The sequence below is a fragment of the Tenrec ecaudatus genome, chromosome X (genome assembly GCF_050624435.1).
Source record: "Tenrec ecaudatus isolate mTenEca1 chromosome X, mTenEca1.hap1, whole genome shotgun sequence".
In the NCBI taxonomy this organism is placed as follows: domain Eukaryota; kingdom Metazoa; phylum Chordata; class Mammalia; order Afrosoricida; family Tenrecidae; genus Tenrec; species Tenrec ecaudatus.
Window position 1 is genome coordinate 87,309,420 of NC_134548.1, and position 22,265 is coordinate 87,331,684.

At 38.9% G+C, this 22,265-nt stretch overlaps 1 protein-coding gene and 1 pseudogene across 3 annotated transcripts in view; one reads left to right on the forward strand and one right to left on the reverse strand.

The window, feature by feature from the left end:
- LOC142435012 (bromodomain and WD repeat-containing protein 3) overlaps positions 1 to 22,265 on the reverse strand; it is a 175,854-nt gene that overhangs the window by 101,549 nt on the left and 52,040 nt on the right. For all 3 annotated transcript variants that reach the window (XM_075539614.1, XM_075539613.1, XM_075539612.1), the window contains exons 7-8: positions 2,146 to 2,306; positions 622 to 843 (exon numbers count right to left, since the gene is read on the reverse strand). In XM_075539614.1, coding sequence (XP_075395729.1) covers positions 622 to 843; positions 2,146 to 2,306 — 383 coding nt within the window. The remainder of the gene's footprint in view (positions 1 to 621; positions 844 to 2,145; positions 2,307 to 22,265) is intronic.
- LOC142434709 (tubulin alpha-8 chain pseudogene) lies at positions 17,741 to 18,856 on the forward strand (annotated as a pseudogene).

Here is a 22,265-nt window from a genome sequence, read left to right on the forward strand (position 1 = left end):
GGCTTTAACTCTGAGAGTGGAATCTACAGGGGTTCTGTTTCATATAGGTGAAACATTATTTAACTAATATACAAACATTAACTTGTATACTAATAAGAAAAGTAAATGAAAATTCTCCCATTCTCAAAAGTGATCTTTTTAACTTACATGTAAAAGATCGTTTCAGAAATATTCTTGTTTTGCTCCCAGTATCATAAAGAGGATGGCAAAGTTCTACTTATTTAGTTTTATTAGGGGAAATTTTATGTGGCAGTTCCTAAGACATTTACTATCAATATGTGGTAAAAAACACATTTTGTCATGTTAGAATCTATTTATATCTTGTCCAAGAGCTATTAATGTGTTTCCCAACGCATTTATTTACTAGTCATCTCTCCTCTTTACAAACTGAAGAGATATAGAAGTCATTTAATATTGTATTTGAAGAATCTCTCTAATCTGTTTTCTAATTAATTATAAATGAATAGATTCATATGAAAAATATTTATTTAAAAAATTTGCAGTCTAGGAGGAATTTGACTAAGAGAAGCTCTTTCTGTTGTTATCTGTACAATGTGTGTGTGCGCGTGTGTGTCTACGAATGTTCATCAGATGTTGGAGGTATGGTTTCATTTTTCTTACCTGTATGGAAGTAATAGAAGCTGAATGTCCCTGAAGCACTGCCACTGGTGCACAAGTTCGAAGACACCACACTCTTACAACCTTATCACAGCTCCCTGCGGCAATCAGGGTATTTTCATAGTTCACAGCCATGTCAGATATTTCAGCAGAGTGACCTCTAAGTGTAGCAAGGAGACGCCCATCATCTGTGGCCCAGATTTTGACCAAACAGTCATCTGAACCCTGTAGTAACACAAAAGCACAGGTTTACAGTGAATCAGAAATTGGCCAACACAGACACACCCAAGACAGGCCCCCATCCCCCAGAAAATCAGAGAGTATTGTATTCAGTTCCTTGAAAGATTTTCAGTTGAAGTTTCTTCTCTGTATAATATGGATCGAGTCATAAAAATAAACAAACACTAGATGGTAGCACTAAAGGTGCTATTCAAATTGGCAATGGCATTTATAAAGACTCCTCACAAAATATCCATAGTCCAGATAACTCTAAATTGTTTTAACTCACTTTTAAGTGATTTGGCATTAATTGACTGATCTGAAGTAGTTTTATTTTCATTGCTTGAATAATTGTCTCTACAAATACTTAAAAATGTAAGTAAAAGTCTACATGCATTTCTTAACAAGCCTGAAGGAGTTAAATAATGGCTGTTGAAATTTCTGAATTAAACTTCCTACTGAGAATCTCAAAAGAGTTTTTAAAATTGTAAAAAGCAATTCTCTTCTAATGTGATTGCTGGTACTTAATAGTTATCTGTTAAGAAAGAGGGCAATTCTCATCCTGATTATGATCAACAACATGCAAATATTGACGTGACACATTTAGAGTCCTAAAGTTGTCAGTGGATGAATTCGTAATGAACTTTAGAGCTACACTTTTGCCAAGTACAACCCACTTCTGATATTGTAGCATAACATTGTAAAAAGAAAATTATGACATACATACTTCTGTGTTAACTTAGTACTTTAAGCAATGAGATTAAGCCTCTTGGGAAATGTTACTGTGCTACAATTCTGTATTCAAAAGCATACAATATTATCTGATTAATAAAAAACTTTATTTAAAAACTAATGCATACTAAAATAAAAATACATAAAACAACTATAATCTTTATAAGTACATAAGTTCAGGTAGTCAATAAGAATAATATAGTTAATAATAAGTAAATTTAGCAGAATTATGCTAAAAGGAATCTTTATTTTAATAAAATGGAATAAAATTCAGAATCTAAACTTGTTTCCCATAAATTAACTACCTCTAGGCTATCAGTTGATTATATATAGAATATAAAAACAGAAGATTTAATTTTCTTATATTGCTTCCCCTAAGACAGTAGACATTATATTAAACTTCACCAATTTACCCATACATATGAGAAAAAGATGTTCAGTTTCCAATCATCTTTTTCTACATTCATATATCCAAAAAGGATAAATTCTCTGTAAAGCATAATGCAATGTTATGAAGTCTAGTTCCCATTGCTACAAATTTCCAATATACTACAGTGTCAAAAATGTTAAACTCACTGTGAAAATTCTTCTCCCACTGCGGTCAAAGGCTACACAGTAGACAGATGATAAGTGACCCAGAATTCTCTTATGCATCTTAATGTGCTGGTAAGCAAATGAAGGGAAAATATGGCTGAAGCGACTATATCCAGTTAATTGCCTGGCAGAAGTGATATTCACTGAAAAAAAAAAAACCAAAAGATTCACTTCTTAAAAACTAAAATTTACTTTATAAAGTTAATTAATGAATATTAAGATGAGACAAAACAAGGAACACAACACAGCAATTCTAGCCCATGAAAGTCTAAATTTCCTTCCTTTATAAATTAAGTTCACTATCCAAAAACACTAAGCGCAATCTTCGGTTAAATCCCAGAGGTCTGACCTATCTTTTTGTCTTATTATGGTTTCTTAAGCACACTCATCTTCCTTGATGCACTCTAGTAAAAAACACTGTCAGTTAAAATGCATAGGTAAATCTTACTGTAAAATGAGAAGTTTAAAAATTAATACTACATTTGGTTTAAACTTATACCAGGATTTTTTATTGAACTTGAGCCTCAACCTTGTACATCGGTATACCACAGTTACAGCTCTTCTTAACCATTACAGACTAGTACAAGAGATCTACACCTGGACAAGAGAAGACAACCCTGGTGGCATCATGGTTATGCCTTGAGTTACTAACAACAAGGACAGAAGTTCAAAGCTACCAGACAGCTCAATGGGAGAAAGTCAATATTTTCTACTCCCTTAAAGGGTTACAGCCTCAGTAATTCACAGAAGCAGTTCTACCCTGCCCTATAAGGTTGTTATGAGTCACAATTGACTGGATAGCAGTGATTTCTTTGGATTTGTGATGCTATTTAGGTTTTAAGTAGTAAACAATCTTTTCTAGGATTGTCTATATGCGCTCCACTTTTGGGTTTTTGAATCTGTAGACATTCTTCACGTAAAAAATGAACTTCAGAAGCATCAACTCCTGTAAAGCCATCTTGGGTGCTGCCACATTATTTTGTTGTCTTTGCCTTGTTCCTCATTTTCTTAATAAGCCACTGAAATAAAGCATAAGTCTACACAACTCTCCAAATGCAGCCTGGATTCTCCTCACTCTCCTGAAGTAAAAAACTTCATTCCCATGTCAGGATTTACAACCACCCACTTGCACAATAAACTTTCTCCAGACTTCCCTTACACAATGAAAATATTTAACACCCAACATCTTCTAATTGAATCAAAATGTAAGATCCCCTAAATTCAAAGTCATTTTGAATCAAGATCACACTGCATAAATACAAGTGATAATAGCTTTATGTTTAAGCAAGCCAAAATTAAGGCAAGAGTTGAGTTCTAGCTAGATTAGTACAATTAGAACCATGCCACAATAAAAAATATGAAACCTTTCAATGTCTCACAATCATAAGAGCAATGGAGTCTTTCTTTCAGGCAAAGGTAGATCCACTGTCCATTTTAAACTGACAAAATGAAACAATGAATAATGAATGGCAAAATCAGCAACATCTTGCACGTAAATCATAAAAACAAGTTAGAGATCTGAGTATTTCTGTAATATTGAGAAGATGAGTAAATAATGGTAGAATGTGCATAAGCATCAGTACAAAGATTTTTCTTGGAAGTGGCTACTCATCTCAACCCCCAGAAAATTCTATAGATATAAGGTGAGACGTGCATGTATCTCACTTTGGAACCTTAGATATTGTCCTCTCATCAAACATGTCTTGCTTTTGATTTTCTTTTATCAGTCTATACTTTGCAATGTGGATGGAGGAAAACAATGTGTTATTTTAAGGCAGAGCTTCTCAATCTTGGACCTGTTGATATTTTGAGCTGGATTATACTATGTTTTAGGGACTATCTGGCCATTGTAGGGTATTTAACAATATTTGAGGACTACACACTAGATTCCAGTACAAATCCCCTTCTCAAGTTAGAACAACCAAAATTGTTTCCAGACATTGTCAAATGTCCCCTTAGAAGAGTAAACTACCCAGGGCTAAGAACCACTACGTGAAGGTATAAAAGTAAACCTACGAAAAACAATATCAACAGGAAAAAGAAGAAAACAACTTAAAAAGAAAACTTTGAGGAAAAGAAAGAGCCACAGGCAGGAAGGCAGGAAGGAGGGAATGGAGAAAAGAGATAAACAGGTACCAGAGAGGAAAGTCAATCATTCATTCATTCATCCAACAAATAATTGGAGTTTCTCAAAGGAATATAACTTAGCATGTAAACACAAAGCTGATAAATTTAGCATATAAACATGATGATTTTAACCCATAATAAGTAGGATCGCAGACTTTCTAATGGAACAACTGTGGGGCATTTTTATACATCTTTATAGTACATATAATTTAGCTTTAGGTTAAAAAATCCCGGTACAAAAAACTAATAAATATTTGCAAAGAAAATCAGGAAATATTTTCAATAAGTTTACCAAAATCTTAATATTTAAAATGCATATAAAACTTAGAAACCATCGAACCAAACAGATGACTGGGTAAAAGAAATTAATAAGGCACAGTAGAGAAAATATGAATAATGACCAGAATCACAGAAAATATTCTACTTTCCCTGTCAAAGAAATCCAATTGAAAATAAGGTACAGTTTTGAAGCCACTAAGTTAGCATTGAAAAATACCCTAAAATCTAATGCAGGTAATGAAAATGGAAATGGCCCACATCTACTCTTCAACTAGAACTGTGTTCTAATATGAGCCACTTGGAAAATAACTGGGCAACACATTTTAAGAATCATAAAAATATAATATCTACTGTCTCATCCCTGGGAACCTACCCTAGGACTATATATACCTGATTACCAAGAAAAAATGTATATGCACTACATATTTACTGGTGTGTTCATGAAAACAACTATGAGTTCACTTAACTGGAATGGATAATTAAAGACTATGCAATGTACTAATATGTAAGCATTAATAGTGAAAATATACAAAACTATAGCAATGTAGACATTTTAAGAACTATAAAACAAGATCGGATTTGGACTATGGCTTAAATTATGTAAAGATATGTGTACATAAATGGATAAAATCTAGAAAGAACAACAAGAAATGAAACCAGTCTCTTTGGGTTGAAAGTGTTTAAAATTTTTCATGAAGTATTTTGTTCATATGTTTAAAGTAAATTTGTTAGTCACTTCAGACTCCATGTCATTTCAGTTTTACTTTTCCTCCATTTTGTAGTTACTCGGACTAATATTTTGGTCGAATGGGTAAGGAATCTGTAGGTATTTCTTGAGGGAGGTCGCTAAAGAATCAGTGTATATAGTTACTAAATACTTTCAAGCATACTTTTTATCTTACATGTATGTTTTCCATTAGAGTCTTCCCCTAGTCATCAATGCCAGTGCTCTGGTGGTGTAGTGCGTCATACACTGACTGGGCTGCTAACCACACAGTCTGCAGTTCAAAACCACCAGCTGCTCCATAGAAGAAAGATGAAGCTGTCTGCTCTCTGCCAGGCTTACAGCCTCAGAAACCCAGAGCAGCAGGTTCTACACGGTCCCACACGGTTGCTATAAGGTTGAACGGACTTGTCAGAAATAGGTTCAGTTTTGATTTTGAGTCATCACTGAGCCACCACAGCCACTGAGTGACTCCGTCTCACAGCAACCCCATCTATAAAACTTCCCCACGTGGTAGCTGGGGACTTTGACCCACCAACCTTTCAGTCAGCAGTTCAACACCTACCCCAACCCCAACAGTGCTACTGGGTTCCTTGCTACTCAGAACAATTACAATATGTTCTAATGTGTTGCACATACAGCCTCAGAAATTAAAAAAAATTATGTATTCCCTGAGATGACAAAATCTGTACATTTTTCTCAGTCCAGTCAACAGGTAACATTAGCAAACCTTTGGCTCCACTCAGTTAGGAATTCCATAAACACTTACTTTTGCATGTTTTCTCCATTTAGTCAGTTTCCCAGTACTATTGTTGTTTTATTCAGGTATCGAATAGAGCATTGTGCATTTTACAATTAATGCACTTAGTTAAATAACATATGTGCATACATATTAAGGGGCATCCAAATGGAATATCATTTAATTCCATTTTTCCATAAATTCTCTGAAACCCCGTTGTATACAGCACATACCAAATATTAGAAACTAATGTGCAAGGAGGGGGTGATAGATACATAATCTGGTGTCAATTTGAGAGGATTATGAGAGAAGTAGTGGAGTCTGGTATGTCAATCAAGACATAACCATGAGGCCTCTGGGTGGGCATGGCGTTCTCCTGAGAATTCTGGGAGCTCCATTTTTCCTTCTTGGAAGTGGGAGACACTTTGCTCTCACTCCCTTGGAGACTCTACTGACAAGACGGACTTCCTGTGAGACATCCCTGAGGAGAAGCCACAAGACTTACCCTGATGCAGCCCTGAGAACTGGAGAAACCACACGGAGACCCCTGCCAGTGCTGAGATGCTTCTACCGCCACTGACTTTGCACCCACTGGCCTGTGATCTTCCTGCATTCAGCATCATGCATGTGTTTCATGAGTCTGAAGAGGACTTTATAGATTGGTATCAGACATATGGGCTAATGTTAGACCTATGGGCTTGGACTGGACTGGGATGCTTTCTTGATGTACAATTGCCCTTTATATAAAACTCTCCCATATACATAAGAGTTTCTATGCATTTGTTTCTCTAGTCTACTCAGACTAGCAAAGGGGGTTCAAGTTTTGATGCATTATTTGCATAAAAATATGGCAGGCAATTCCAGTGCATTACCAGGAATCTTTTCCCCTGTTGTTAATGACTGATAAATGAATAGAAAGAAACAACAAAAGGGCTCATTTTGACCAATATCTGAATATTCTAATAAAGAGAAGTAGATCTCATCCTTCTCGCACACGGGTCAGCAAACAGCAGCTCTCAAGCCATATGCAGCTCTCGCAATGTGCACATGAGGCTCTGAAGTGAAATTGAAAATGAAAATAAATCTAACATAGTTTTATTTATGACATTTAAAAGGATATTATCAGATAATGGTGATTTCATTTGTTTTTAAAAATATATCTTTGGCTCTTGAATCATTTTTAAATTGGTGTGAAAGACCGGATTGGCTCTCCTGTCTCAAAAGGTTGCCTACCAGCAGAATTCTCCTGTCGCTCTTTTGTGGATTGGGAGTGTTCAAAGCCAATTTTCCTTTTCTCAAAAGGAACAATAAAAGCACATACAGGACATTGCGTAAGGAAGTCTCCATCAAATGCACTATTTGAGTGACTGGTTTCCTTTTACTTCTACTATAACCATAATTCACATGGAGACACACAATTTATCTTCCAACATGTACCAAAGTTGAATACAGTACTCAAATGCGACAACTATGTGTAGGCCCAAGTTACAAATGTCCAACTTACATAGCTACAAATCCACCTCCTAAAAAGCTATTACATTGAAAAATTGAATATACATTCAATGGTTCATAATAACAAATGCTGCTACTTTGTGATATGCATAAACCATTATTATATTTATTGTATTATGTCTAGAATGTTTCAATATACCTGAAGATGTTTCTTGAATGTTTGTTATGCATACAAAGTTACCTCATTGCCTCAATTCTGATTCAAGACTCATTCACTGCCATCAAGTTAATTCTGACTCATAAAAATCCTAAAGGACAGGTCAGAACGGTTCCTTTGGGTTTACGACACTATTTATGAGAGTAGACAGCCTCTTTTTTCTCTCAAGGAGCATCTGGTGATTTTGAACTGTTGACCTTACAGTTAGTAGCCCAACACATAGTATACTACAACGCCATCATAGTAACCTTATATGATATGAATAGGAGCCCACTAGTGGTCAGCAGTTCAAAACCACCAGCTGCTCCTTGTGAGAAAGATCAGCCTTTCTACTCCAGTAAAGAGTTATAGCCTCAGAAACTCAAAGGAGCAGTTCTATTCTGCCTTATAGGGTTGCTATGAGAGAAAAGAAGACAATATTCTAAGACAACAAACCACAATGAACGATTCTGACTTAATGTACAAACTCAACTTCAAAAGACAGATTTAGGACAGTAACTTGTTCATAACTGAAGTATTTTCTGTACAAATAAATGAGAACATATCCATGCATGCTTATGGTCTACTTTTATTTCATTGTATGTTTTATTCCTATTATTAAACCAATTCATATTCATTATAATTATTTGTAGTTATAAGTTTAAAATTTATGTCTTGGTTTAAAAGTTTTCATATACAAGGGTTACCCCACCAAAAAAAACCAGAATTCCCCTCTGCCAAAGCTATGCATTTAAATTTGTTTATAACACAACCTTGTCACCTTCAATGTACACTCCATTACACTCAATGCATTTGTAAAATCTACTACTTCATACGTGCAAATATTTTTCAAACTCATCTGTTTGGATGACTGACAGGACACCCCCTCATTTTTTCCTTCATCTCTTCTACGTCATCAAATTGCTGTCCTTTCATTTTCTTCATCATTCATGGATACAAAAAGAAGTTGCACATAGCGAGGTCAGTGGAGTACAGTGTGTGCAGTATAAGAGGCATAGCATTGAGATGGCTGCTTGCACTCACTCAAGGGGAGGGTATTGTTTATATCTCCACAGGGAAAGTGGGACCAGACTTCAACCCAGTTCCGCAAGGAGTGAATACAATATCCCAGCGTGGAGTAGGGAACCAGTGGAGAGGTCTGGGAGGCTGGCCCCAGCCCCAAAAATGAAATAGATTCCTGCCCCTCCCCCGAAAGAATTTGTTACAAAGGATGACATTGATTCTGCAGCTCCGGGAGATGGACATATCTAATCAGAGCACACGGGAGCAGATGAAGGGGCAGGAGGAGAGAGTGGAGCATAGCCTGGCCCACCAGGCCATGAGGATGATGTTCCTGAGTAGAGCAGCCATTCCGCAGAGAGAACAACATGGCTGGCCCCACTATGAGACATGATGCCCCTCAGTGGCTAAGGGAGACAGCATTGGAGACACAGTGTGGGAATTGCACCTGACCTGTTCCCACCACACCGAGGCAAAGCACTGGGGGAGTGCAGCGGAACAGCAAGGGAATGGAGCGGCAACGTCCCCAGGGAATGCTGAAAGTGGACTTTGTGGCCAGGGCGTGGTGCCCCAAAAGACAGGACTGGAAAACACTCCTGAAGGCCAACAAACGATCCTTGAACTAACTACAAGCTTTTCTTTCGTGAAGTGTTTTGTTTTGTTCTCTGTCAGTGGTTTGTTTTTGTGGTTTTGCTGTCTGGTTGTATACTGTTGTTTTGTTTTCCTCTCTTGTTTTCGTGCATGTTAGTGCCTCCACAGGTCTGTCTGAATAGGACAGGCTGGATGAACTATCTGGAGGAAAAACAATGGGATCGAGAGTTCCGGGGGGATGGGGGGAGGTAGGGGAGTAAGGAAGTGGTGTTAACAAACACAGGGACAAGGGAACAACATGGAATCCAAAATGGTTGTGAGGGGGGAGTCGCAGGCCTGGTGGGGAATAATCAAGGGTAAGGTTGCGTACAGAAGAGGGATAGCTGAAGCCCAGGTGGGGACGGAGCACAGTGTAAGGGCAGGAGGAAAGTGAAGGGAGATGGAGGAAAGAGCTAGGAGTCAAGGGGCATTTATGGAGGTCTAGACAAAGACATGCATATGCAAATATATATAAGAGGATGGGGAAATAGAGCTATGTGTCTATATTTATAGGTATAGTATTAAGATGGTGGAAGGACCTTGGGCCTCTACTCAAGCACTCACTCAATACATGAATACTTTCTTTTATTAAATTGGCACTCTACGATGCTCACCCTCCCGCCACAACTACTGAAGCCAAAGCGGGTGAACAGTAAATGTGGTGAAGAAAGCTGATGATGCCCGGCTTTCAAAAGATATAGTGTCTGGGGTCTTAAAGGCTTGAAGATAAACAAGCAGCCATCTAGCTCAGAAGCAACAAAGCCCACATGGAAGAACATACCAGCCTGTGTGATCACGAGGTCCTGAAGGGATCAGTTATCAGGCATCAAAGAACAAAAAATCATATCATTGGCTGCACACCTTCATGATACGATCGCCGAAGACAAAGGGTGCATAAGCAAATGTGGCGAAGAAAGCGGTTTGTGCCAGGCTATCGAAAGAGATAGTGTCTGGGGTCTTAAAGGCTTGAAGGTGAACAAGCGGCCATCTAGCTCAGAAGCAATCAAGCCCACATGGAAGAAGCACACCAGCCTGTGCGATCACAAGTTACCAAAGGGACCAGGTATAAGGCATCATGCAAAAAAAAAAGAATATGTGTATGTATATATGTGTGTGTATATATGTATATATATATATATATATGTATGTATATATATATATATATATATATATATATATATGCCATAGTGAATGAAGGGGGAAGTGCAGAGTGGAGACCCAAGGCCCATTTGTCGGCCACTGGAGATCCCCTCATAGAGGGGTTTAGAAGAGGAGATGGGTCAGTCAGGATGCGATGTAGTACCGATGTAGAACACAGCTTTCCCCCAGATCCTGGATGCTTCCTACCCCCAACTACCATGATCCGAATTCTACCTTGCAGGACTGGATAGGGCAGAGGTTGTACACTGGTGCATATGGGAGCTGGAGGCACAGGGAATCCAGGGTGGACGATACCTCCAGGACCAGGGGTGTGAGGGGCGATGCTGGGAGAGTGGAGAGTGAGGAGATTGGAAAGGGGGTACTGATTACAAGGATCCACATGTGACCTCCTCCCTGGGAGATGGATGGCAGAGAAGGGGGGGAAAGGAGACTCCGGATAGGGCAAGATATGACAAAATAACAATCTATAAAATAGCAAGGGCACATGAGGGAGGGGGGAGCGGGGAGGGAGGGAAAAAAAGAAAAAAAAAAGAGGACCGGATACAAAAGGCTTAAGTGGAGAGCAAATGCTTTGAAAATGATTAGGGCAAATAATGTACAGATATGCTTTATACAATTCACGTATGTATATGTAGGGATTGTGATAGGAGTTGTATGAGCTCCTAATAAAATGTAAAAAAAAAAAAGAGAGAGATGGCTGCTTGCGCAGGCGCATTGTCGTCGTGGCAGACCCAGCCCCGCATCCTCGACAAATCAGGCTTTTTTGTCATACACTGTTATGCAATCTTTTCAGAACCTCGAAATAGAAAGCTTGATTAACAGTTGGACCTGGTGCAACAAACTCAAATGCACTATGAGTCAATATTTTCACATCAATTCGGGAAGTTGACGGACCTCCAGAATGAGATTTGTCATCAACTGCCATTTCACCTTTTTTTGAAAGAAGAAACCCACTCATACACTTGAGTATTTTTTTCCCCATAGCACTGTCCTTGTAAGCTGTGTTCAACATCACAACAGTTTCTGCAGCATTTTCCCAAGCAGGAAACAAAATTGCACAGCCGTTTAAATCAGTTATTACAAAAAATGAGGTTTGAGCGAAACTGCCTTTTCTAAAAAAAAAAAAAAAATACTGTGACCAGAGAGACCCTTCCCAGGTGACGTCACTGCGTGCCCTAACTCAGAGGGATTTGCTTGATGTTGGCCTAGTGGGAACAATTCATACTCTGGAAGCACTGCTCCACCCAGTACAATTCCATTTTGGGGGGTTAACAACTCATATATACGCCTCACTGTTATTTCAAATTTCCAACTGTGAAAAAGTTCTCAGGGAGATCCTCCAAATGGACTGGGCCCTGTGTGAGGATGCCACCAGGCCTGGGGCACCATCCACAGGCTACCCCAAATAAGCCAGGGGCCTCAGTGACAGCCATACCACATGAGGGACTATAGACAACCAGCCACAGAATGCCCTCTCTAGTTCTTCCATGATTCCCTGGTCAGACAAAGAGGGTACAGGCCAATGGTGGGATGATAAGACTTCATTATGCAGACAGCGAGAGGGCAGGTGAGTGCCTAAAAGTACCTGAGTGAGGCTGTGAGGGTGAAACCAGGGCACAGAACAATTGGCAGACAATATTTGACTACAACCACCACCTACAGCCCTTACAAATTACACAGTAGTAGGAAGGCATGGTGGAGAGGGAATGCCCACCATCACACACACACACACACACACACAGATGTACGTGGGTTGCATGACAGGTTAGTGAGATGGCTGGGTAGGGGTTGGAAGGTTCATGGGTAAGGATGTGGGTGGGTGTGTGCATGGGCACAAAAGAAAAGAACAAATCCCAACTTGGGCATAATGCTGACTTTGTCCAACAACCTAGTCCTTGGGACCTAACATGTCAATAAATGAGGAATGGGTGTATAATTAATCATAGTTCGGCATCCATTAACACCGGCGGTATGTTCTGTGAAATACGGCATTACATGTTTAAACACTGTGCTACCTCCATATCTAACTAGATCTAGATCTACATGCAGTCCCTGGATTACAAATAATTTTCTTTCCCCAATGTGTCTTCAAACTGGATCTGTATTCAAGTTGGGACAGTTAGGAAACCATTGTATCTAACTTCAGTTAGGCATATACTTGTCTTAGTCTGTAGAATGTAGTGTACCATTTTATTCACAACAAACATCAAAGGAATATGTCCAGAGACATACAACACTTTAACATAATAATACAACAATAATACTTTGATGTATACACATAGTAGTGTCATTTATTATTACAAACCATATACTTTGATTTTTTTAATGTAATAGGCTTTATGGGGTTTGGGACAATGTGTGTATAGTATATGTGTTCAGACACTGCCTAAATGGATGTTATAATGCACATGGTTATATTTAATCAGGTCAGAAGCGTCATAAAGGGTGTTATTATTTTGTCCTTTATTTAAGGAATATAGTTTTACAGTCCTAAAGTCAAATGGCAAACCAATTCCAAAATTACTGGTTACAACATGGTAACCAAGTATGCTAAGTTACGTTGGGTTAATAAAAGTATACTTCTCCATCCACTAGGGTTAAGGGACAGGCAACTCTTTTTAAAATGGAGTACATTAAATTCATGAGTTTCTAATCTGGGGTATTGTTCAAAGTCATGTCCCAACCATCTTTATAGAATATATTCTTTGATGTGGAGATGTGAACATAACTTTTTCTTATAACTTCTTGAGAACTTTATGTTTGACATAAACTTGGTGTCGAAATATACATTTTTTGTATATAACAATGTGGACAATTTTAATTTAAAAAGCTAATCAAGTATATGTACAAAACATATTTAAATTTAAATTAATCTATTTGAAATTTATCATATACCCTAAAATCTTCATTATAATTTTGCAAGATGTGCATCCAAATTGTTCACTTATGAAACACAAGATATGATGTGGCTTATGTCAGTGATAGATCAAAATTACTTTATGCTTCAAGTAATGCCTACAATTCAGTGATCTACATAAATATGGTCCTTCTAGCCATAACCCTACATTTTGTGATATACTGCATATCGTAAACTCTATGGTTAAGATTATAGTGTCATTTTAGAGTGACTTGTCTGTTACTTTAATGATGTGGGATATATCCAATGACTCTCTACCACATTAGGCAAATAGCCAGCTTCTTGCTTAATTAAGAAAAGGAGGTAGCTGGGGTTGCAGAATTGGCTGAGATATGATCCAGCCCACCTAACATGCACAGTAAAGACTAAATGCCTTCACCGTGACCTTTGGACATGCAAACCAAAAACAACCAATGCTGACTCACAGAAAATTCTCCAAGTAAGGCAGATCTTCTGCCAAATTAGGAACAACCATTTTTATTTACCCCTCACCCCCATGCTAAAGCGTTCTTTTCTATAACCATATAAAAAGACAGCAAAGAAAGAAAAGAGTAAAGTGGATGTCAGAAGAGACTCTGAAACGTGCTCTTAGTTGCAGAGTAGCTAGAGCAAATTGAAGAAATGATGAGGTCAAGGAGGCAAATAGAAAATTTCAAAGGTCGCGTTGAGAAGACAAAGTCAAATAAAACAAAATGTGCAAGAGCTTAGAATAAGAAAACCAAAAGGGAAAAACATTCAGCATATATGAAACTGAAAGAACTAAAAAAAAATCCAGTCTTTGAGGTGCCATTTTGAAAGTTTCTACAGGCAAAATACAGAATGATGTAGGAAGCATCAAGAGGAAATGGAAAGAATGCACAGTCACTGTACAAAAGGAGCTCGTTGGTATTCCATCATTTCAGGAGGTAACACAAGATCAAGAACCAATGGTGCTGAAAAAGAAGTTCAAGCTACACTGAAAGCATTAGCCAAAACCAAGGCTCCAAGACTGGAAGGGACACCCATTGAAATGTTTCAGCAAACTGAAGAAGCACTGGGAGCACTCACTCGTCCTCTGCCAGGAAATTTGGAAGACAGCTATTTGGCCAACTGACTGGAAGAGATGCATATTTGTGCCCCATCCAAAAGAAAGTGACCCCACAGAATGCTCAAACTACAGAATAATCTTATTGATATTGCATGCACGTAAAATTTTGCTTAACATCATCCAACAACAGCTGCAGCAGAACATTGACAGAGAACTGCCTGAAGATTGAAACAGATTCAGAAGAGGATGCCAGACAAAATATATTGTTGTTGAAGTCAAATGGATCTTGGCTCAAAGAAGAGAATTCCAGAGAGATGTTTACTTGTGTTTCATTGAGTATGCAAAGGAATTCTACTGTGTGGATCATAATAATTTGTGGATAACCTTGAGAAATATGGCATTTCCAGGACACTTCGTTGTGCTAATTTAGAACTTGTATATGACTCGAGACAATTGTTCCTACAGAACAGGGAAATACTGCATGGTTCAAAATCAGGACAGGTATAGGTCAGGGTTGTATCCTCTCACCATACTTGTTCTATCTGTATGCTGAGCAAATCATTAGAGAAGCTTTACTGTATGAAGAATTGGATGAAGGCTTATGAAAAACCAGTGGTATGTAGGTGACACAACCTTGCTTGCTGCAAGTGAGTTGGAATGGAAGCACTTTCTGATGAAAATAAATGACTACAGCCTTCAGTGGGGATTAAAATTCAATGTAAAGAAGACCAACATTTTCAATAATGACCCAACAGATAACATCGTGATAAAGGGAGAAAACGTTGACACTGTCAAGAATTTTGTATTCTTTGGTCGCACAACCAATGCTCATGGAAGCAGCAGTCGGGAGATGAAAGATGTATTGTATTAGGTAAAGCTGCTGCACAAGACCTCTTTAGAGTACTGAAGAGTAAGGGGGTTGCTTGGAGGATTAAGGCGTTCCTGACCCAAACAAGAAAAATCTCCATTGCATGTGAAAGTTGGACCCTTATTCAGTGTTCTTATTTGGGAAGTCCATAGAAAATAGATGCGTTTGAATTGTGGTGCTGGAGAAGAATATTGAAAGTACCATTGACTGCTAAAAGGGCAAACTGATCGGTAGTGGTAAAAGGTCCAAGTGTTCCTTAGAGACAGGGATGGACAACTTTGTCTTACATGCTTTGGACATATTGTGAGGAGCGATCAGACCCTGGGGAAGGATATCCTGTTTGGTAAAGTGCAAGGACAGCAAAAAGGAGGAGGCCCTCAGCAAGAAGGATTGACACCGTGGCTGCATCCATGAGCTCAGGCCTGGGAATGATTGTGAGGACGACACAGACTGTGCAGTTTCGTTCTCTTGTGTATGTGGCCGCTACGGCTCAGATTCGACTCCATGGCACCTAACGGAAGCATGTAACCAGATCACCATTCACTTCCACCTAAACGTTTCTAGGGCAAAGAAAATTGATATTTCTATAGAATATTCAATTATTCTGTTGAACTCGGCTAAGTTCTATGAGACTTACTGCCATATGGCTGGACTGCTATCCACAAGGTTGGCAGTGTAAACCCATCATATCTCTGAGGGAGAATGCTGAAACTGCTCCCATACAAATTATAAAGCTGCAGAAAAGTTATGTAGGGTCTCTATGAGGCAAAATCCACTAGATGGCAGTATGTTTTACTTTTCTTATAAATCCTAAAATAGAGACACAAGGATTTAATCATAGAAATGCTTGTCTTCTATGAAGGAGACTGGCTCAATTCCTATCCAATGCACCTCATGCACAGTCACCACTGTTCCGTGGTATATGGCATGTTCCTAGGACACTGAATAATTTTCAATAAATAATTTTCAATAATTTTCTTTACAATGGGCTTCCAGAAACAGAAGTGCTGGAGAAAATAATTGTAATGGGAAGTTCCAAGAAAAATCTGCCCTCCTGATGTTGTGTAAGCATCTTATAATTAAATGAATTACAGATACACCTATAATTTTGTACCCTTTACCAATTTGGCATCCAACATGGTATCCACCAAACTCTGCTAAAGTCTAGCTCTTCGACTTTCAGTTGATTAAAATATTCTGCCCTGGGTCCCTGTTTCAACTATACTGGAAAGTATGATTCTTCATTACCAATAGACTGGTCATCCTTGCTCTGTAAATTTTAATGTCTTCCCAATATGATATATTGCTGTACTTTCCAATAAATTTATTCTTAAGAATACTTTTAAAGAGAGTGTGTGTTCATTTTAGGACATAAACATGGAATACTCATCAGGATTTCCAAGACATGTAAATGCTGAACGCATCAGGTATCAGATGTAATAATATTAAATCCATCAGTTATTTATGCTCCAGGCACCTCTCTGCCACTCAGAAGTACAGGGTGAATCCTCTAGTAATACTGAGCTTCCATACTATGGTGTTTGATGCCCTTGTCAACGTTCAAATTGATCACTTTATAGCGTTTTGGCTAAGATCAAGTGTAGTACCAAAGTACAAATTCATTGTCAAGTCCATTTCCTTTTTTCACATTCCCTTTTCAGCCTGTCTGATCATCACTGTAAAGCCAAGTAAATCTCAATTGCACTGACTGACATCTAGTGGTCAATAATTGCCAATGCAGCTGAACTTTTTGCAATTTTCTAATACTCGAAACCCACCGCCATAGGGTTACCGCCACTCACAGTGACTGTACAGGACAAGGTAGAACTGCCTCTGTGAGCGACCAAGACTAACTCTTTAAGGGAATAGAAAGCCCCGTCTTTCTCCCATGGACAGCTAGTTTGAAACCAGTGAGTTTACGGGAGCAGCCTACCATGTAACCACTACACCATCAGAGCTAATTATGTGAAATGTACAGGCTGTGTATTAAGAAACATCTTCCTTGGGAAGATGGGGAATGCTATGTTTGAAGATTAAGCTTGACCTCCCACGAGCGTACCAGTGACATACATATGTATCCACCAAGGGAACCACGACTTTCTCAGGCAGTCAACTTGACATGCAGTTATTAATCATTCTTTAGAATCTTAATTGACAGAGTTGGGTGGATATTTTTTAATGTACAGAGGTAATTTTTGAGCAGTCTATTAGAATGTGAAGGCCTCTAGTTAAAACAACCTCAGGTCTCATTGTAATTTGATTTTGCCCCAAACACTGCCATCTACTGGCATTAAAATTGACTAAGAAAAACAAGTCATTTTTTTCTGAGCAAATTGAACTTTTTTTTATTTTAACGAGTGCCATCTATTGGCACTACGATTGTCAAAAAATTACAACCTACTACAGCACGGGCGGCCGTATCTGGAGCGGTTGGGGCGGGAAAGCAGTCACAATGCGGGAATGCATTTCAGTCCATGTGGGCGAAGCAGGAGTCCAGGTTGGCAATGGCTGCTGGGAGCTCTTCTGCCTGGAACAGGGCATCCAGACGGATGGCACCAGCAAGGTCAACGATGCTGAGTCTTTCACCACTTTTGTCTGTGAGAGGAGCAAAGGCAAAGACGTACCCCGGGTCTTCACGGTGGACTTGGAGCTGAGCTTTGTGAATGAGGTTCGGGCGGGAACCTACCGCCTGCTCTTCCATCCAGAGTAGAGGATCACAGGCAAGGAAGATGCAGCTAACAACTATGCCCGGGGCCATTACGCGGTGGGCAAAAGAGCATCAACATGGTTCTGGACCGCAGACGGAAGCTGACAGATACCTGGTCGGGCTTGCAGGGCTTCCTGATCTTCCACAGTTCGGGTGGGGGCATGGGGTCAGGCTTCACTTCTTTACTGATGGAGCGACTTTCCCTAGATTACAGCAAAATATCCAAGCTAGAGTTTGCCATCTACCCAGCCCCTCAGGTGTTCACTGCGGTGGTGAAGCCCGACAACCCCATCCTGACGAGCCACACCTCGCTGGAGAATTCCGATTGTGTGGTCATGGTGATCAACAAACCATCTATGACATCTGCTGCCGGAACCTTGACATCAAGCGCCCGACCTTCACCCGCCTCCACCGCCTCATCAGGCAGATTGTGTCCTCCATCACTGCCTCTCTCCTCTTCGAAGGGGCCCTCAATATGGACCTCACCGAGTTCCACACCAACGTGGTTCCCTACCCCCGCATCCGCATTCCCCTGCTCACCTATGCCCCGTTCAACTCTGCCGAGAAAGCCTATCACGAACAGCTCTCTGTGGCCGAGATCCCCAGCTCCTGCTTCCAGCCCAACAGTCAGATGGTGAAGTCTGACCTGAGACATGGGAAGCACATAGACGACTCTACCGGGGGGATGTGGAGCCCAAGGATATGAATGCCTGTTCTAACAACACTGTCTCTAACCTAACTAAAAACCATAAAAGAAATATCTTCTCTGTGCCCACGCAGATGAAAGATACCATGATCAATCCTCAACAGTTCTTTCTTCTATGGTCAAACAGATGTAAAATGTAATAGCCTATGCCAGAAAGCTCTCAACATATAGCATTAGCAATCAATCTTTGCAGGGGACCCTAGAATTGACATGCTTGAGAAAATAATTTAAAAAGTAGATTTCCAGAAACCATGTACTGTTCTTGTCCTGTGAGTATCCTGCAATTAATAGCACATACTTGCAGGTATGTGTACTTAACTAGTTACATAATCATATATACTTGTCCACCAATCCCTGTTAAACCCCCTCCTCTGACCTATCCAGTCTTTGCCTCAATCACTGTCAGTCACGGAATCATGATTCGGGGCTTGAATTCCTGTTTCAGCTGAACTAGAATGCTTGCTGCTTCACTGTCCATCAGAATAGCCTCCTTCCGTCTCTGAATTTGGTCAACCTGCCAGTCCACACTATCTCTAGATTTTCAATAAATTTCTTCCTTTCAATTTTATAGAATATTTTCTCTCTAGGACAAAATCTACTCAGAGGAGCTTTGGCGGAAATACCTGGGGAACTACTTCTGAAGAATCCACTCTTGGCACCCCCAGGGAGCACAGATCTACCCTGACACACATGAGGTGCATGAATCATACTCAGGAACTGGTCTATTATTCGATCCTTAAACCTGCTCTCAACATGTGACTCTCTACAGACAATTTCCTGGCACCTTTCTGTCCTACCACTCTCTAACAAAAAACACCCCTTTACCAACTCACGGCTGCAATTATTGTCTTCTGAAAATTCTCTTATTGATCAAGCACTGAGTCTCTTAAAATTACAATAACAACTGAGCAAAATGTTCCCTTGGTATGATCATCCCAGAAAATAGTAAATTATCTCCTTTGATCGGGAAACTATACTTCCATGAACACAGCTCAAGATTTTATACATTGTTTCTTAAAATAGCTGCCTTATACCATTCGATTATAAAAAGGAAACAAATTTAGTTTGACATGATCATAAGGATGTTAACTTCATTAAAGTTGACAGCGTTCAGAGACTATAGTTTTATAAAATTACCTTTGGTGTTGTTGACTGCTACCGAGTGAGGTTTTGATTAAGGGACCCCCACGTAAAAGAGTAGAACTGTCTCATAGGATTTTCTGGGCTGTAATCTTTTTAGAAGCAGATTGCCAATTCTTTCACAGCAAAGCTGCTGAGTGGCTTTGAACTGTGAGCATTTTGATTTGCAGTCAACTACTTCACTATTGCACCATGTGGAACTTTTGAATTTACCTTTAACCTAGACCAAAATATCAATGCTTAGAAAATGATGATGGCAACATATGTAGATAGCAACATATGTACAAATCTACTTGATACAATTGATGTCTGGATTGTTATAAGAGCTGTAAGAGCCCCCAATAAAATGATTTTCTAAAAAAAATTTTAAACAGGCTTATTTAAGAGGTATTTTGTGTGCTCTGTCAAAACTACAAATAGAACTTTTAACTCCCTCAAAACTTAACTAGTAAGAGCTTCTCACTGACCATAACCTTATGAAGTAGATAAAGAATGAACACATTTTGTATATTATATGAATTAAACCTACTGAAACTACATAAAACCTGCATTTTCTATATGAGATATAAAGCTTTTTCATTAAAAACAGAAAGGTTTTAATGCCTGACTTCTTAATATACTTTTTTGTCATTAAAAGGGTTTACACTAGATTCAGTTATCTTTACATGTCAGTCAACCGCAGATGCAGACCTCAATCAAGCAATTTAAATTTACTTACAATGTTATGGGTTTTCTCTACTTCTAAGGAACATTTCCAGTATTGGTGTGGCACTTAGCTCACACAGAATTGAGTACATCACACAATGGTTTAAATAAAATTCATGTATACACTGTTCAAATTACTTTTGTTCAAAGACCAACTCTATAGACACCTTGGTAGCATCATGGTTAAAGGACTCAGCTATATTGCCAATGGTCAGAGGCTCAAACCAACCAGCCCTTTCTTGGGGACAGATGTGGGTTTGTTTCCATGAAGACCGTCGCCTTGGAAACCTTATATGGCACTTCTACTCTCTCCTTCTGCGTTCCTCTGAGTAGGAACCAAATCAATGTCAACAGGTCTGGATAGCCTCCTTACAACACTTTAAACAGTATCCCCACTCCAAGTTTTTACACATCTTTATGTTAAAATTTCTAGCTCACTTTGATCAATTTGTTGCATTACACTTAATATTTACAAATCCTGTACCTAACCTTTAATGTTCTCCCTTGTGAACTACTAGTCACTTTTTCCATTATAGATCTTTTTTGTTAATTTCTATCCTTCATCCTCAAATTTTAAAATACATTAATTTTACCAATAAACCTAACAAAGAGGAAAATCCAGCTCATTTCTATTTAATTCCTATCCCTTGTCAACACTATTACAGGGTGCTAGTTCTGAAGGAACCAGAAAAGAAGAGCTTATAGAGTCATAATTATCTGATAGGAAGTCTCCTCTTACATCAAGATCAACAAATTAAATAATTAGCAAGTGACAAAATTTATGTACAGATTCTAATGAAATTGATTTTTTCTAGTAACATTTTAAAAATACAATTGAGTAAACTTCAGCTGTTAAGGAATCTGAAGTCTTTATAAAAGACAGATAAATATCAAAAGCTAAATTTATGAATAATAATGTACCATTTCATTATTATATAACCTATGTGTTTCAAAATCTATTTGTTTCAAAATTTCAATAAGGGATAAACCAAGTCATTCCTACTCACTCGCTCAAGTCGATTCTAATCCATGGCAACACTACAAGACAGGGTGGAATTGCCCCTGTGGGTTTCTGAGACTGTAACTCTTTCCGGGAGTAGAAAGTTTCGTCTTTATCCCACTGGAGGGGCTAGGGTTTTAAACTGCTAACCTTGCAGTTATCAGCCTACATGTCACCACTACGATGGCCCAAACAAGAAAACCAAACCAGACTGTAATGGTCTTCAGGTATTCTTCAATAATAGCTTTACCCTCCTAATTCTGATAACCTGAGTCTTTTACAGAAATGTAATCCTGTCCTTACTTTATTCATTTCTTTATCGTCCTCTCCATGAACACACCTTCTGTAAAAATGGCATTGCTGTGGTATCTGAGGTCTTCTAACTTCACAAGGGGCAGGAAATAAAGATCAACAGATCACGTTCAATTTCTATGAGGTGGAGGTTTCACAGGCCTCCACTTCCTTTTATTTATTTATTTAATTATTTTTACCAAATCGGACATAGTTTTCCCACACTACTCTTTCTTCCTCTGTTGGGGCCATTGTAGTGACCACAGAAAACTCAGACAAAGCTCATGATGATGGAGTTTCTTAGGGAAGTAATAAGGTACAATTCATGAACAGAAGTATAAAGTTCTTCAATCAGAGGACAGACAGTCTCTTCTTTTATCTTCCCAGAAATCCCTGCATACATGTCTCCCTGG